This window comes from Scomber scombrus, chromosome 15, assembly GCF_963691925.1.
Source record: "Scomber scombrus chromosome 15, fScoSco1.1, whole genome shotgun sequence".
In the NCBI taxonomy this organism is placed as follows: domain Eukaryota; kingdom Metazoa; phylum Chordata; class Actinopteri; order Scombriformes; family Scombridae; genus Scomber; species Scomber scombrus.
In genome coordinates this window covers 2,207,165-2,225,128 of record NC_084984.1, presented here as the reverse complement: position 1 = coordinate 2,225,128, position 17,964 = coordinate 2,207,165, and the positions used below count along the sequence as shown (strand labels likewise).

General features: G+C 39.4%; 3 protein-coding genes across 4 annotated transcripts in view; 1 reads left to right on the top strand and 2 right to left on the bottom strand.

Annotated features, from left to right (window-relative positions):
* Positions 1-17,964, bottom strand: part of golga2 (golgin A2) — a 178,650-nt gene that overhangs the window by 73,382 nt on the left and 87,304 nt on the right. The window lies entirely within an intron of this gene.
* On the top strand, positions 562-3,270 carry bbln (bublin coiled coil protein). Its single transcript, XM_062435242.1, has 2 exons — positions 562-901; positions 2,083-3,270. The coding sequence occupies exons 1-2, from the start codon at positions 823-825 to the stop codon at positions 2,367-2,369; spliced, it is 366 nt and encodes a 121-aa protein (XP_062291226.1). The 5' UTR covers positions 562-822; the 3' UTR covers positions 2,370-3,270.
* On the bottom strand, positions 5,236-16,374 carry ciz1a (cdkn1a interacting zinc finger protein 1a). 2 transcript variants are annotated; one of them, XM_062434666.1, is made up of 16 exons: positions 16,235-16,374; positions 15,591-15,828; positions 13,359-13,486; positions 13,006-13,244; positions 12,056-12,161; positions 11,397-11,484; positions 11,147-11,262; positions 10,967-11,046; positions 9,822-10,016; positions 9,578-9,708; positions 8,335-8,428; positions 7,975-8,088; positions 7,217-7,366; positions 7,017-7,095; positions 6,800-6,921; positions 5,236-6,558 (listed from the first exon to the last, which is right to left on the bottom strand). In XM_062434666.1, exons 2-16 carry the CDS (start codon positions 15,755-15,757, stop codon positions 5,938-5,940), a joined length of 2,430 nt encoding a protein of 809 aa, XP_062290650.1. In that variant the 5' UTR covers positions 15,758-15,828; positions 16,235-16,374; the 3' UTR covers positions 5,236-5,937. The 2 variants fall into 2 exon arrangements, with proteins under 2 accessions (XP_062290650.1, XP_062290651.1); XM_062434667.1 differs by having other exon boundaries at positions 15,591-15,797; positions 16,235-16,354.

Here is a 17,964-nt window from a genome sequence, read left to right as displayed (position 1 = left end):
ATTAATAATAAAAACAAAGGACAGAAACATAGAAAGAGAGCGTAATAAAATACTATAATAGAGCATTAAATATAAGGTTGCAGCATAAAATAATGATTTTCTTTAAAAAATCATTAAAAGGACATAGAGTGCAAATGAAAGATTACAGTTTAAAGTGCTGAAGCAGTTCAAGTAACTAAATTGTTTAAGTCAGGTGCTAAAAGCAAGTGCGTTCCAGTCAGCTGACTCACCACGTGACTGATGACGCTCTAACGTGACGTCACAGAACCAGAGAGCACCATATAAGAAGAGCGCCCACTCTGTCGTTATTTCCAGAAACCGTTGGTCCAGTCGCCAAGTAAAGCTGCGGGGATGTTGCGGAGGTTTTAACTGTAAAAGCTGGACGTTGTTCCACTTCAGTCGCTGATTAATAACTTAACACAGCTCAAAGAACATATTCTCCGATCCATCATTGACGATAGTTTCACTAATTTACACACTAGGTTATTTTGTTAAGAGTGAACTATCTTCTCCTTGAATAAGCGATCTTTGTTAAATCCCTCATTACGCTATTTAATATTTGACGTTTTCCAGTTAAACGTAAAGCTAGCTGAATTAGCCTGTGGGAGATTATTTTATTACTCTTTCCACAAACACCGTCGAAGAGGACATCTATTAGTGCATTATTATTTGCCATTTGGGGACATTTTTGCTGAGCTTAAATTGTCGCTCGCAGAGACTTTTGCTAATGCTAGTTCGCTGGTCGCTAGCTACCTAGCTAGCTAAAACGAAACATAACACAGCTGTTTGGACAAAACATTAATAAACGCAGATATTTAAACAATGTCTGGACCAAATGGAGACCCCAACATCTCTGTTGATGAGGGTATCATCAACGACGAGGATGAATTCGGCGAAGGAGGTAAGGAGAAAGCCATGTTAGTGTTAGTAGGGCGATGTTATTGAAGTTAAAAGGGAATATCCACCAAACTATTGTGCAAAACATTGATTTTAAAGTCAGTTATTTAAAGTAATAAAGGATAAATTCACACGATTTGAACCCTGGCTATTAATAGATGAGCTTTTAGTGTAAGTAATGGGGGCAGAATAGTAATAAAAGACTAATATTTAAAGATATCTACTTGATTTGACTCTTTTGGACGACTGAAGCTTCATATTAGTCATTACATTGATTTTAAAGTCAGATATTTAAAGTATTAAAGGATAGGTTCACACGTTTTTGGGTCAATGACGTATAAGGATTTACAACAACTCAATGTTAGAATAATAAAAACAAGCATATCTAATGCAGTAGTTCAAACATTCAGAATGTTGTGTACCTGAAAATTCATATTATAAATGTGAAAGTGATTTTAGTGGGTTTTTCAAGATTAATTGGCACTGGCCTTAAAAAAAGTCATGTGGTGCGACCATGATTCATCTTGAAATAAATTAATTTACTTAACACGCTTCACATCTTTTTTTACAAGTTTTCAGTAATATAAAGTGTTTGGAAACAAAGTATTTGCATTTTTTTTTTTAAATGTTTGTAAATGATGATCTTTTATTTATATAAGATATTTCAAGATGAATCATGGTCGCACCACATGACTTTTTTTAAGGCCAGTGCCAATTAATCTTGAAAAACCCACTAAAATCACTTTCACATGTATAATATGAATTTTCAGGTACACAACATTCTGAATGTCTTCTTGATTTGACTCTTTTGGAAGGCTTAAGCTTCATATTAGTCTCACATAAACTTTTTTAAATATATATTATTACACAGATGGAGGACTGTGGATTGTGTCTCCCATCTCTTACATTGTAAGTTCTTTATGAAGGGATCTTCTAATGGCCAGTATGAACAGGAGGAATGATTATGGCAAGAAAAAGAAACTATTTCAGTGTTGATTTGGACAGCTGATTATTGTTTTAAGACATACTTGAGAACTTGTGAACCTGTCTTTTTTTAATGCACATAAATAATTAGCTTTTTTTTTACATCTTCTACAGTTAAACCTATAAAGTTAATCTACAGGTGGCAGCTCTTTATTTTGCATGACATAAAAAAGTCTAATGTCTCTTGTTGCTTATCCACAGAGTACGCATCCATCAACTCCATGCTAGATCAGATCAACTCGTATCTCGATGACCTGGAGGACCGGAACGACGCACTTAACGGCAAACTGCACGATCTGATGGAGTCCAACCGTCAAGCCCGGCTGGAGTTCAGGGCCCAGCTGCTCGGCTCTCCCACCGAGGAGGAGGAGGAGGAGGAGGAGGAGCCGAGCCAACAACCTGCAGACGTGGACTCCTCCTCACCTGGCACGGAAGAGCTGGATGATGATGACACCGGGAAATCGCAAATAAGCGATAAGAGCAGTTAGAAAAATGGGGATTGAGTTAGAAAAATGTCTGAAAGTTGAGTCCTAACCTCCATAGACCATGCCTGTGTGAGTCTTCTGTAAAATTGCACCCTCATCAGCAGACGTGTGTACGACAGTGATATTTTCCATATCCTCTTGTCACTGAACTCGATCTAGTTTTTCTCCTTTTTTTTTTGAACTGTGGTGTGCTGAAGATTGAAGTTTATTGACCCTCTTTGCAGCTCATCAAACAAGTTGGACGTCACAGTAACTTAGCACTCTGTTGCCAACTTGCTATGTAAAAGGCTCGATCTCCCTCTGTAGTGGGACATAATGATGACATTCCCAAAGCAAGGAATACACCAGTAGATTTTTAAGAAGGTAATTGAAGAGACTTGGCATCAGTTATGTGTGATATTAATGAAGGGGGGGGAGGTAAGAGATTTAAATGCATAACCCTGCACATGCTTGATTCTGTCCTCATGGTTAAACTGGAGAATAACATTATGATGTTTCTGGCTTCACCAAGAATCAATGTAATGCTTTTATAACAGCTGCAATCTCTGTAATTACTGTATGTGTCCCCAAAAAGTGAATATGCAACATTCCAGATGTCAAAAAAGTATTTATTTAAAAAAAAAAAAAAAACTATTATGGATCATCTGCAGCATGATGAAATGTGTGCAGTTTGTTTTCTTCATCATGTTCAGGATTAAAACTGCTGTATGAAAAGTGTTTATGTAGAACAACCACAACCACAAGCTTTGGGAATTATCAGACATTTTAATATAAATTAAAATGACCCCCGAACAGAAAACAAAAAAAAACATCCAAAAATACATTAAACTTCCAGCAGTTAGAAAACATCACTTGTTTTGATCTCAAATTGTCAGTTAGCTGAATAAAAATACAATAAGAAACATTCAGCTTGGTTTGAAATTCTTTACATCTTTTTTTTTTCCCTCCACCTCTCTTCTTCTTCTTCTTCCCCCGTTCTTTTCTTTATCAGAGCTAAAAATGTACATCTCAGATTCCCCCCCCCCCATGCCTTCAGACAACACGGATAGAAATATGAATCATGTGATGGTTGTCATGGTGACTACAGGTTTTTTTTGATTCATGTGTGAACCGGTTCTTCTTCTGTGGTTTAAATTTAAAATATCCTTCTCTCTATATAATTGGAGGGTGAAATGTTTTCCAGAACAATACACGAGTCATGAAAAAGGAAGTAATACATCCTTTATTTACGGATGTTGTGGCGGCTGAAATGCTGGAACCAGAATGAAACGTTACGTACATATATAATCTATAACGGGGCGATTCACTGGATGTTACAGGTTGAAGCTTCACAAGGAGACTTTGCAACTTTAAATACCGAAATATTTGGGACCATTAACTCAGCTGTGGTTCCATCCATCCATCTCTCCAGTGTATAGCTACTAAACATCTTATTGAAGAGGGGGGGGAAATGAATCAACGCAATGGTAAATAAAAGGAAAATAAGCGCAAACTAACAATATTATGTAACGCGAATGCTCGAAGAACACTCACAGAAATACATAAAGCAACTATTATTTTATTCTAAATGTAGGCACACTTGACAAATGTCTACTGGAATGTGATTGATGTGGCAACGTGAACCATGTGAAGCGTATTTTTATTCAATTTTGACGTCCAGTGAGAGGGAAAATCAACCTGTTTTACATGACAAGGCTTAATATGTTAAAGGAGCTTCAAGACTTAACGACTCTTAATCATTTATAGATTCATTTCTTTGCTGGTTGCACAAAAACTTTCCTTTTCTTGGCTTGTTGATGAAGCTTTCTGCTGCTCTGGTTCCACTGAGAGCTCTTTAATAGTTTAAGAATACAGGAGCACTCTTTCCATATGTAAAGACAGCAGATGTAAAAGGTTTTTTTTTGACACATTCAGCTCCTTAAACCTTATGTTGAGATTTTGTATTTTTTACTACACACACACAAAAAAAAAAAAGACTTTCTTGGTCACCGACAGCAGGTCTGTAATAATATGAGCAGCACTGTTTCAGCAAGAAGGCCACTGCTACTAACAACATCAACTCAAAATGTATAGAAATAAAAAATGGATGAAAAAAAAAAAAAAAAAAAAAATGCCCTGAACAATCTTCTTCTTCATCGACAAAGCTACGATCAGATTCAAGGTTCTGCGAGGCTCAACACTCAAAGCCAAAAGTACCATTTTGCTCGTGATAACACTTTATAAAAAGAAGTAGTCACTTGCTCAAACACTTAATTTGGTTACATTCTACATTTCAACTTCGCTAAAAGCGTGTGCTACGTGGTTAGCAAAGGTGGAGAATGACTCCACTTTACTATCAGTATAGTCTTCTACACTTGCAGGTTATATTATGTTAACAATCATTCCTCTAGCTAAGCCAGAGAATCTGCAAAAAAAAAACAAACAATAAAAAAACGATGATAAGCCTCCAGCTAAGTCCTCGAGGACAGCAGGGTGGAAAATAAACCTTGTGATTAGCCAGTTTAGATTATTCAGCTTCGGATAAAGACCTAAAACATTTCATTTATCTTTCCAGTGTTTAGAGAAGTTGTGTGAATATGAATTTAATTTCATACTACACCTTTAAAATATTGTTTTTTTAATAATAAAATGTATGTGTAGCTTCTATGATTTTCAATATACAGCCACAGGCCACTTTATTAGGAACATCTGTGCAATCTAATTCAATGTAATACAAACAGCTCTGTTATAAATTATACATTTATGAAGTTTATACATTTTGTTAACATTGTCATAAAGGTGATGATTCTACTCTATGTTTATTATTGAGGTCATACTAAGAGGTGGTGATGTACTGAGGTGCATTATATTCACTGGTGTTCCTAATATTTTGCCCCTCTCATGTATGTTAATGGAGTGGACAAAATATTAGGAACACCAGTGAATATAAAGCACCCTAATACACCACCATCACCCACTATGACCTCAATAATAAACATAAAGTAGAATTATCACCTTCATGGTAATGTCAACAAACACTGAAGATGTATAAACTTCATAAATGTAGAATTTATAGCAGAGCTGTTGTATTGGATTGCATTAGATTCCACAGGTGTTCCTAATAAAGAGGCTAGTGAGTGTATGTGTCCATGTAACAGGTTTTTTCTAGCAGGTCCTAAATTTACCGAACATCTCTTTATCTAAAAAAAGTTTGTTTTAATTGTTTAAAAAAAAAAACACTTAAAGGAAAAGGCTGGTGTGACCAGACATGCTTAATTTCATGTCTTTTTGATTTGTGTAATCTGAAAGTGCGACTTTTGGCCACATGATTGGCCTTCTAAAGAACATGATGTTCTAACTGGGAGCCAAAATGAAAAGGCTTACCAACCCTTTATTCCCACCCTGGGAGAGCATCCGTTCCACCGTGTTTCATCATCGTCATCAGTCTTCCTATCTGTGGGTGTGTGTTTAATTCAAACTTTCCAAACATGGCCGTTCACTTCTTGTTCCATGAAGCACCTCTTTGTATACTGACATGTGATGTCTCAAGGTTGGGATTGTACCAGGTTTCCTTTCTTTCCATCTCTTTGACTCAACGTCTGTTTGCAGCTCTTCCTGACCTGCGTTTGGGCGTCGCTTTCGCCTTCCCTGTGCTGTTCTTTTTCTCTGGTGCAGCAGGAGCTTCCTTCTCCTCCTCTTTCTCCTCCTCCTTCTCCTTCTCCTTCTCCTCCTTCTCCTCCTCCTCCTCCTTCTCCTCCTCCTTTTCCTTCTCCTCCTCCTTCTCCTCCTCCTCTTCATTAGCAGCTGCTGCCGGCTCTGAGTCTGGCTCCTTTTTGATGCTGTCAGAGGGCAACTCAGCTGGACTATCCTGAACTACAGAGACCTGGGATGTGGGCTCTTGCTCCTCGCTTTGGAGGTTTAGCTCTTGGTCTGCGCTGCCACTGCTGGTCGCTGAGGTGGTGATGACTTCCTGTGAGGTTGGTTCTGGTTCAGCTTGGTTCTCCTTTTGCTGGTTTTCTTCCTGGACGCTCAGTCGGTTGAGTGTGACGGTAGGCTGCATTGAGTTTAGGTCCGTCCCTATATCTGTGTCATCGCAGAGGGAACTCTCATCCAAACAGTCTGTGGTGGTTTCTGGTAAGCTGTCCTCAGCTAAGAGAGATTCTCTGGAAGATTCAACAGCTTCACTCTTTTGACAGAGCAAGTCTCTGTGAGTCTGAGGAAAGAAAGCAGAAAAAGACGATGATGAGGATGTGGAGATTCCTCGAGGAGAAACACACATGAATGCAAACCATCTCTCTCTGAAATACTGAACGCAAATGACCACAAGTGTTAATAAACTTAAAATTGAATTCCCTAAAAACATGAAATGAGAACAACAATAATAATTTAATTTGGGCCACACAGCTAATAAGTTTCACCAGCTGCCGTCTATTTGATAGTGATTAAAAACAAACCTTGAGGTTCTCAAAGTGCTTCAGGGATTTGCAGTGGCTGTGCAGGGCAGAGGATTCAAAGTGGTAGAATTTGTTGCAGAGTCTGCAGATAAAACCTGCTACTGGAACAAAGAAACTAGACCCTGTGGTAAAAGAAAGAAAGCAGAGAATAAACGTGACTCAAATGGATATTATACAATAATATTAAATGTCATCATTAGAGGACTCTGTCACTCACCGTAGACTGTGTCAGGGTCATACTGCTCATCACTGGTCATGTCCTTTAGGGTCACTTCTGTAGAGGAGGTCCAGCCATCCTGTACCAGGTCCCCACAAACACAGTAAACAACTTTATTAAAATAATGCACAAACTAAGAGGTCCTGAAAGTGTTATTTCAGAGATGACACTGTGATTGTCAACATATTCAATGAAATCACCTGTTTGTCAGAGGAGTCTTGGTCCCCTTCGCTCCTCTGTCTATCCTCTAACTCTTCCATCTCGCTGCCCTCCTCCTCTTCCAGTGAAAAGCCGTCGGTATCCATTGAGGTCAGCTTGGCCAAAGCCTCAGAGCCCTCCGTCTCCTGAAGCTGGGAAACATTAACAAAAAGTACAGCATGAATGACTAGGGGAGTAGTTTTGGCGCTTTTTCCACTACACAGTTCCAGCACGACTCGCCTCGGTTTGGTACCAGGAACCTTTTCCATTACAAAATAGTACTTACTCAACGTGGGCGGGGTCGTCATAGCAACGGCTCCGTGAAACTGCTGTGACTTCGTTTTATACGCGACACAAAACAATGGAGGACATGGAGGTAGTGGTGTACTTGCTGATGTATGAGGCTTTCTGTCACACAAAGCAAGAAAATTGAGCCGTATAGCTGTAACTATGGTAACGCTGCTGCCTGTATTTAAAAATGCCGGGTTTGATTCTTGTGTGGGACGGCTCATGACTCTTCCAGCGACAACTCTTCTGACCAATCAGCGGCCGGCAGTCTGGTGACGTCATATTTAGTATCGGCTCGGCTCGCTTGGAACGTCACCAGAGCAGGTACTAAAAAAGTACCAGGTACCAGGTACTATCCCTAGTGGAAACGCAAAAAGAACCGAGGCGAGTCGTGCTGGAACGGTGTAGTGGAAAAGCGCCATTTAATTAATCATCACCTGTATCAGAAATCAGAAATGTAAACACAAGATACCTTCTCCATCTTCTGCCGGTGCTCCTGGGACTGCAAGTGCTCCACAAATATCTGGGAGGTCCTGAAGTGTTTCTTGCAGACTGTGCAGGAGGAGATGGCAGTTCGACTGGCAAGCTGAGGAAAGACAGGAAGGGACACCAGAACATCAGTAATCACAGTACATCACAAAACTGAGTCCAAACCCCCGGATCAATGTCACTAACTACATATCGTTCCATTGAATACAAATTTATTCATTTTATGACTGATTTAACTATAATGAAAGGTCCATATTTAAGTCAGCACACTCTTATGATGACTGATTCAATCCTGCTGAGCATAGATGATTTGTTATTTACTATATTCTCATTTTAAGCTTACTTTGTGCTCCTTGGTGCGACGGTGGTCCATGAGGCTACTGGTGAAGTGGGTGTGACAGGTGGCACACCAACGCTGCAAATCGGATTTTTTCTCCCTGCAAAGAAAACAGACAAAATGTAACTCAAGATTCATGAACATTAAAATGATTCACTGCAAAATGATGGTTGAAATAAAAAGATAATTATCACCATTCAAACTAAAACTACTGTATAAGGGTCAATGACGTATAAGGATTCACAACAACTCAATGTTAGAATAATAAAAACAAGCATATCTAATGCAGTAGTTCAAACATTCAGAATGTTGTGTACCTGAAAATTCATATTATAAATGTGAAAGTGATTTTAGTGGGTTTTTCAAGATTAATTGGCACTGGCCCTAAAAAAAGTCATGTGGTGCGACCATGATTCATCTTGAAATAAATTAATTTACTTAACACGCTTCACATCTTTTTACACATTTTCAGTAATATAAAGTGTTTGGAAACAAAGTATTTGCATTTTTATTTTTTTTTTGTAAATGATGGTCTTTTATTTATATAAGATATTTCAAGATGAATCATGGTCGCACCACATGACTTTTTTTAAGGCCAGTGCCAATTAATCTTGAAAAACCCACTAAAATCACTTTCACATTTATAATATGAATTTTCAGGTACACAACATTCTGAATGTTTGAACTACTGCATTAGATATGCTTGTTTTTATTATTCTAATATTGAGTTGTTGTAAATCCTTATACGTCATTGACCCATTAGAGCAAAGGTGTCAAACTCATTTTCATTCAAGGGCCACATACAGACCAATTTGATCTCATGTGGGCCGGATCATTAAAATGATGGAAGGAAGGAAATAAGAAGGGAAGGAAAAAAACAGGCAAAAGGAAGGAGGGAAGAAAGGTAGGACAGACAGACAGACGGAAGAAAGGAAAGAAGGAAGGACAGAGAGAAGGAAAGGAGGAAGGAAGGAAGAAATGGAGGAAGGACAGATGGAAGGAAGGAAGGAAGGAAGGAAGGAAGGAAGGACAGATGGAAGGAAGGACAGAAGGAAGAAAGGGAGGAAGCTATGAAGAAAGGAAAAAAGGAAGGTAGGAAGGACAGATGGAGGGAAGGAAAAGAACACAGGAAGGAAAGTGGGCCGGATTGCACCCCTTGGCGGGCCGGTTCTGGCCCGCGGGCCGCATGTTTGACACCTCTGCATTAGAGAAATGAGAATACAAAAAACGTGAGCCAAATGCAACAAACCCCTCTTTGCTTGCTCCCTGTAGAGTCTCCTGCACTCGAGGCAGCAGCGTGACCAGGCAGGCGTTGCTCATGTGCTGGATCTCCATCATCCTCTGCTGGTGCGAAACGCTGTTCATATGACTCCTGAAGTTCTACAAAGAAAAACACAAAAGAAGAGAAGATTAAATTATAGACGACGACGGTACAAAAAAAATACGGTTTGCTGTGACTTTGTGTCATGTGCGTTCATTTCCATTCCACCTACTTGCTGGTTGTGGCAGGTGATGCTGCAGAGGTAGCAGTAAAACTTGTTGGCGCCCTCCGCTTCACCCTCCTCTTCTTCTTCTTCTTCCTGGTGGTCTGGTGAAGCTAAAGGAGCATCTTTGCTCTGTGGCGTCTCATCCGGGAGTAAATTAACCTGCTGGCTGTCTTCACTCGGGCCAGACGTACAGCTGTGTGCCTACAGAGAAGTGTCATAAACCAGATGTAAACCAGGCGGGAAGTTCCGGTCCTCTGAAATGAGGCCAACACGGAAGTAACTTAAAACTGCATTCTATCAAAAGGCCACCAGGGGGCGACCGTTTTGGTGTCAAAAGGACTTCCGTCTCTATACAAGTCAATGGAGAATTCACCAACTTCTCACTTGATTTCTAACCTCAGTAAACGTTTTCAAAATGTGTTTATGGTCTCAATCGCTAGTTTAAAGCCTTCTGTTGTCCTCGAGTCGAGGAAGGGAGGTAGGAAGGAAGGAAAGAAGGAAGTGAAGGGAGGAAGAAGGGAGGAAGGGAGGAAGAAGGAAGTGAAGGGAGGAAGAAGGAAGGAAGGGAGGAAGAAGGAAGGAAGGAAAGGAGTGAGGGAGGACGGAAGGAAGGGAGGAAGGAAGGAAAGGAGGGAGGAAGGAAAGGAGGGAGGAAGGAGGGAAAGGATGGAGGAAGGAAAGCAGGGAGGAAGGAAAGGAAGGAAGGAGGCAAGGAAGGGAGGAAAGAAGGGGTCAATTTGACCCGGGAGGACGACACAAAGTTTAAAGTCTCCCTGATTTTATATGTGACGATAAAGCAGGGTATGCATTAGGGCGTGGCTACGTATTGATTGATTGACAGGTTGATTGGTTCACAGGTTCAGGAGGGCGCCTCATGCTCCTCCTGATGCCCATATAAGTAGAATCCGTGTTTTTATTTTTCCCAGCATGCACCTGAAATTTTCAAGATGGCGCTGCTCAGATCTGAAACTATTCGCTTCCAAGCAGCAGTCCACAAACCAATGGGTGACGTCACGGATGTTACGTCCATTATATATACAGTCTATGATGTAAACCCAGTTTTGTGTATATTGACAGATTTATGGCAGACATACAGATGTGACCTGCACTTCCCAAAGTATATGGTGACAAAATAAAAAGAGTCCCCTCACCTCAGCAACAGTACTCTCCTCCAGCAGCTCAACATCATCTGATCCAGCTGTGGAACCTCCTTCCTCCACAATCATGCAGTCTGGGAAAAAAGTCAGAGAAACAAACAATATGTATCTCAACTGAAACCACCTGCTCTCCATATTGATGATATATATATATATATATTAAGTTAATTTTACCTTCAGGATGGCTGGCGGCTTCCATGTTGCTGTTACTCTCTGAAGAAAGAGCCTCCCCGTCTGTGTCTTCTATAGTGACAGTCTCAACCACGCTCTGTTCTTTAGGCTCCTCTGACCTGATATAACAAAAGAGGGGAGAAAATTAGGGTAATTCAGGGGAGACCATTTCTTTAACTGAGCACCTTTACACTTTAACCCCCTGTTGTCTTCTGTTGTTTATAACAATAATAATAATAAATATTTTTCCTACTCGTCTGTCCTCGGTTTCTTCACTGCAGGCTCTTCAAGTTGCTCTTCAGACGGCTGTGTGTCTCCATCATCTCCTCCCACAGCACCATCTGTGGGTCATAGCCAAACACATGCAAACAAATTCAAAATCAAAGTATTCTTCTGTACATATTTTACATGTACACTAACTGAAAGTCACATATGATGATGATGATGATGATGATGATGCATTATATTTAAAGGCACCTTTCAAAGCACTCAAGGACACCTTACAAGGCACATAAAACACAACAACAGTACATCAAACAATATAAATCAGGTAACATTTAGTGCAAAGATAAAGAATAAATATGAATGTGACTATAAAGTGCATCAGTACAATAAATAAACAAGAACGTGATGCATAGTTAGTGTGAGACAGAGTATGCAGCTCTGAATAGGAGCGTTTTCAGGCGGGATTTAAAGGTGGAAACAGAGTCAGAAGTGTGAATGTCTGGTGGGAGAGAGTTCCTGAGGCGGGGGGGCAGATCGGCTGAAAGCTCTTGACCCCATGATGGTAGTTAAGTTGGCAGATGGGGCAAAGAGCTGGTTGGCGGAGGAGGATCGGAGAGACATTAAACTGATCTTATATCCCTTCAAGCTTAAACAAGTGAAGTATTTCAGTGCAGGTTGCAGCTCTACCTGTTTCAATCTGATCTCCAGTCTCACTGGAGCTGCTCGCTGCTGGTTGGTCATCGCTGCTCGCTTCTGCCATCTGCTGGCTGTCTCTCTTCCTAGCTGCAGCCTCCTGCACGCAAAGAGAACACAATTACAGATAGACTTTATATACAGTTATGTATTTAACATTAACAAATATAACTATGATAATATATATGGAAATATACAGGTTGCCAAATAACTGATTATTGCATTTGCAACTCAATCATTCATCATTTGACAACTTGTTCAAGAGTCTGGTTCTTTTAACCATCAACAAATTACCTGAAAACATCAAATACAACTTAGGGCTTAACTAACAATTGCATTCATTATCCGTTGATCTGACAATTATTCTTGATTAATTAGTCCATTAAATGCCCAGGTTCCCCAGCCCCAGCATATTTTGAAGTTCTTATTTTGTCTACCCAAATGTTAAAACAAATCTATATTAAGTATCAGACAGGAGAAAGAAAAGCAGTAAACAGTCACATTTGAGAAATTGGAATAAATGAACTTTTGACATTTTTGCCTTAAAAAAATGATCAAAATTGTTTCTCTTAATTCTCTTTGCAGTAATAACTTCAGCTCTGCTATCAGATATGTGACTGTGGCCAAAACCTGAAATAACTTATGTGCCATAGATCTCTACTGTTGTCCAAAAACTACTAAAAACACAAAAGAGCCACGCTGCAGCATTCGGAGGACAAATCCATTCAGCAGGATAAAAACTCAACTTTAACTTTACTGCTGATGCGATGCCTGCTAACAGTTGCTCTCGTGTCAAACACAGTATGAAGCCCTGATCATCTTTGAGTGGGCTGCATTTCAAATTACCTCCAGTACCAAACATTTAAACTGCTATCATCAAACCATGATCCTTCGACCGGAGATTAACACAGTCATTATTCTCTAATCAATATAATGGTGATTACTGTGGTTGAGGTGGAAGAAGACGAGGAGGTGGAGGAGACGGCTGGGTTGGTGTTGGTGTTGGTGTTGTTGTTGTTGTAGTAGCGACTGTGTGGGTGGAAGGGTCGAGCAGATGGGTAACCCATGATGGGGGACTTGAGAGCTATGCCCATGGGAACTGGACCGAGCAGAGATGACCTGGCGCCAGCTGTGAAGAACTGACGGTATTGCTGTCCGCCCATCCCAAAGCCCCGCATGTTACCTGGAGGACAGGACAGTGTGAGAGCAGACACACGGGTAAGAAGAGCACAAATAAACATAATACTGTTGTCCATTTCTAGATGCTGCTGTCTTTACACTATAATACAACATGTACCCTGCATCTGCTGCATCAGTAAGGCCCCCTGCAGCATGGGGTTGGGGGCGATGATGGTAGTCTGGGTCGCCTGGCACAGGTTGACCATCCTGGGATTAGGGGCTGTCTGGGGAGGCCCACCAATCGTTCTGGGCAACAAATAAAGAAGAGAAAATATAGATGCATTAATGTCATTATCAAGCAGTGAGTTCCGGTCCTCTGAAATGAGGCCAACGCGGAAGTAACTTAAAACTGCATTCTATCAAAAGGCCACCAGGGGGCGACCGTTTTGGTGTCAAAAGGACTTCCGTCTCTATACAAGTCAATGGAGAATTCACCAACTTCTCACTTGATTTCTAACCTCAGTAAACGTTTTCAAAATGTGTTTATGGTATCAATCGCTAGTTTAAAGCCTTTTTCAATGCAGTATGATGTTCATTTGGGACATTTTGGCCTCCCTGATTTTATATGTGACGATAAAGCAGGGTATGCATTAGGGCGTGGCTACGTCGTGATTGACAGGTTGATTGGTTCACAGGTTCAGGAGGGCGCCTCATGCTCCTCCTGATGCCATATAAGTAGAATCCCTGTTTTTATTTTTCCCAGCATGCACCTGAAATGTTCAAGATGGCGCTGCTCAGATCCGATACTATTGGCCTCCGAGCTGCAGTCCACAAACCAATGGGTGACGTCACGGATGCTACGTCCATTTCTTATATACAGTCTATGGTATGTTCTGATATAAATAGCAGCTAAATCAAATACATAAGAACAGTACAATTGTAAAAACAAATATTGTAAATATAGATCCAAAGTAAATACAAAAAAGCCAAAGAAGAAACATTAATATAGAATAGCAACACAGGATTAGAAATAAGAGGGTGTTGGTGGGATAAAGCTGGACGAGCTGCTGTGTAATAATCCTGCATCGCTGAGGATGACAAGTAGAGTAACAAAAACTGACAGGTAAGATGACGCAAGCCCACAGCACAGACCAGGGTTCTTCATATCATAAGATCAGGGTTTGTTTAGGTTTATTACACAGCTTTGTTGAATGCTTAATTCTCATTGGGTCACATCCGACTCCTGCATCATCCTAATAATTATGACCTGCTTTCTGTATATTATCCCCGACTACTTACACAGTCACCAGGTCGATCATATTTCTTGGTCTGAGGCCAGCATCCTTGCAATAGCGTGTTTTTATACTCTGCATACTTATCAACATCACCTTTGAACAGGCCAGATAACAGGACATGGAAATACTCCACCTTTTAACAAACACTTAACACTGTTTGACCAATGAACAAGTGTCTGCACCATAAAGTAAAAATATAGTTTTGGTTGTCATTAACAGTTCTCTTCTTATTCTCTTTGGCCACTATAACAAACAAATTGCCTTCTACCATGTTTACTTCAGGATTAAAATGAGAATTTCAAGATATTTATTGTCATTCCGACACAATGTACATGGGTCAATGACGTATAAGGATTTACAACAACTCAATGTTAGAATAATAAAAACAAGCATATCTAATGCAGTAGTTCAAACATTCAGAATGTTGTGTACCTGAAAATTCATATTATAAATGTGAAAGTGATTTTAGTGGGTTTTTCAAGATTAATTGGCACTGGCCTTAAAAAAAGTCATGTGGTGCGACCATGATTCATCTTGAAATATCTTTATATAAATAAAAGGTCATCATTTACAAAAATTAAAAAAAAAATGCAAATACTTTGTTTTCAAACACTTTATATTACTGAAAAAAAGATGAATCATGGTCGCACCACATGACTTTTTTTAAGGCCAGTGCCAATTAATCTTGAAAAACCCACTAAAATCACTTTCACATTATAATATGAATCTTCAGGTACACAACATTCTGAATGTTTGAACTACTGCATTAGATATGCTTGTTTTTATTATTCTAACATTGAGTTGTTGTAAATCCTTATACGTCATTGACCCACATGCGAAGCAACACAACTAAGATTGCTCAGGTGCAAAACGACCTAAAGAAACAAACAAGAAATAACACATTGAAATAAATAAATATGAGAATATGGCAGAGATTGGACTAGATGAGCCCATATAATAATAATATATTACATTTTAATTAATTTAAAACACTAGGCAATGCACATCTAACTATGTGTGTCTATTCCCAAATCGCTCATTCTGCCACCGCCAGCAGCCACATATCTGACCCGGAGGCCTTCGCACCATCCCCGGCCTCGAGTTACGGGGCTTACCGCTGTGTCTGGTGGTGGTGATGGGGGACATGGTGCCCGGGAGGAGGCTGCGGCGGCGGAGGAGGAGGCTGCTGCTGGAAAAGTTGCTGTAGCTGCCGCAGGTGCTGGTGAAACTGTTGTTGTTGCTGTTGCTGCTGCTGCTGCTGGTGGATGTGCGGATTGAACATTACGGGCTTTAGTTTCCTCCGTGTGTGGACAGAGCAGCAACTGTGAGGTAAAAAGGGGGAATATAAGATCCCTGGAGAAGAAGAAGAAGAAGGAGAAGGAGAAATAAGCTGATGTGATTGTACTCCTCTGCTGCCAGACAAACTCAGTAAGAGTGCGCACCTCCTGAGACAACAGGTCGCTCTCTCAGATGTCGCGATGACAACTAGCTAGTGTTAGCACGCAGGCTAACAACATTTTTTACCCTTTAGCTTGCTAAGTTTGTTTCACATTCTTAGCTCAGTTGGCCAACTTTACGAAGAGGACATAATGTTAACAGCTTGTTTTTTTTGTTATTCCGCAACAAACACGAAGAAGCAATCTGGAGCCAATGAATGAACTAGCCTACACCTGTCATGAAATAATAAACAAAGCTACATTAGCATCCAAGTTAGCTTAGCTTAGCATTCAACTAGCTGCGCCTCCTCCTCTTTTTTTACCTCAAGGCTTCCTGTTGTTGTTGCGACTCACTTCACAAAGAGGAAAACGGTGATGGTGACTTATTATCCAGCTACAGTTATAACACGCAGGGTTAAACAGTTGCTCTCAGCCCCGGTGAAGCCTGCGATATTACAGACAGACAGAGAAAGCAGCCCGTCAGTGTGGAGAAAGCGCTACTTCCTGTCGCCCCCACGCGGCCGTCTGAGGAACTGCGCATGTCTGAGATCTACAGGATGAGTGAAGGCTGAAGTTAGTTGTGTTTCTAAATTTAGTATTAAAAACAAACATAGCTTCATTTTTATAAGAGAATAGTATTTAAGAATGTACAGAATTATATATCATTTTATTCATTTTTTTAAAATATAAGTCTTAAGAGTAAAAACTTAGAAGTAGAAACATACACACACACTATATATATATATATATATAAAGCACTTTACATTTTAATCTTTCATTTGCACTCTATGTCCTTTTAATGATTTTAAAGCAAATCATTATTTTATGCTGCAACCTTATATTTAATGCTCTATTCTAGTATTTTATTTCTCTCTCTTTCTATGTTTCTGTACTTTGTTTTTATTATTAGTGTGTGTGTGTGTGTGTGTGTGTGTGTGTGTGTGTGTGTGTGTGTGTGTGTGAGGGGGGGGGGTATGTATGTGTTTACTATGATTGGGTTTTATTTTTATTTCTCAAATTCCTTGTTTCTTTTCAATTTTTTCTGTTAAATGTTTGTTTTATGTAAAGCACATTGAGTTGCCACTCTTACTTATTATAAGTATATTTAATATGACTTAAAATTATTTATAAACACGTGTGCAAACATTTTTTATAATATATACCAATACACAAAAATAATTGTAATAAATTATACATAATTGATGTGTCTGTGTGTATACAATATTATAGTTTCTATTGTTTATTTTGTCTTGAGGGAGGGGGGGGGCAGGTAAAATAAGACTTCTTCCTGCTATAATATGATTCAGATGATAGTTGTGTTTTTTGTTTGTTTGTTTGTTTGTTTGTTTGTTTGAAAATTACAATGATCGGAACAAATAAATAAATAAATAGTAATGATATACATATATACCATGTCCTTTAATATATATTTTTACGTATATGTATTATTCATACTAACAGTATGTACCTAAATATGGACGCTTGATTCATTGGGTATGTTTATGCATACAACATACAATTATTAAATGATTTTGCATTTTACTTAATTTATTAATTTCAGTCAAATACTGAGTCGAGGAGCCACATTTGTGTCCTTAAGAGGAAACAGACTCTGAGTTAAGACATAGTTTCAAAGTACAGCTGAGGCTAGCAGGAATTTGGTTATATATTTTAAATGTAACTCAACTCAACTCAACTCAACTTTATTTATAAAGCACTTTAAAACAACCACAGCTGAAACAAGGTGCTGTACACAAATAAATAAATCAACACAGGAACATAAAACAATTAACAAGAAATAAATGCTAAAATAATTGTTTATTTTTTTAAAAACTAATTATAACAATAAAACAACTAAAAACAAACCATAAAGACACTAAAACAGGAGCAGAGTCTCATGCATGGTTGAAAGCCGAGGAATAAAAATAGGTTTTAAGACAAGTTTTAAAAATGGACAGTGAGGAGGCTCGTCTGTAAGCAAGCTGCCATAAACTCTTTCGTCCTCTGGTGAACATATAAAATATGATTTCACTTTATCCAGTAGCTCTCAAAC

Excerpts from the sequence above, each read along its gene's own strand:
- bbln (XM_062435242.1), top strand. The coding sequence starts at position 823 with ATGTCTGGACCAAATGGAGACCCCAACATCTCTGTTGATGAGGGTATC. Across the intron at positions 902-2,082 it reads GGATGAATTCGGCGAAGGAG|AGTACGCATCCATCAACTCC; the intron begins GTAAGGAGAAAG and ends GCTTATCCACAG.
- ciz1a (XM_062434666.1), bottom strand. The coding sequence starts at position 15,757 with ATGTTCAATCCGCACATCCACCAGCAGCAGCAGCAGCAACAGCAACAA. Across the intron at positions 13,487-15,590 it reads CACCACCACCAGACACAGCG|AACGATTGGTGGGCCTCCCC; the intron begins GTAAGCCCCGTA and ends TTTGTTGCCCAG. Across the intron at positions 10,017-10,966 it reads AGGAGAGTACTGTTGCTGAG|GCACACAGCTGTACGTCTGG; the intron begins GTGAGGGGACTC and ends ACTTCTCTGTAG.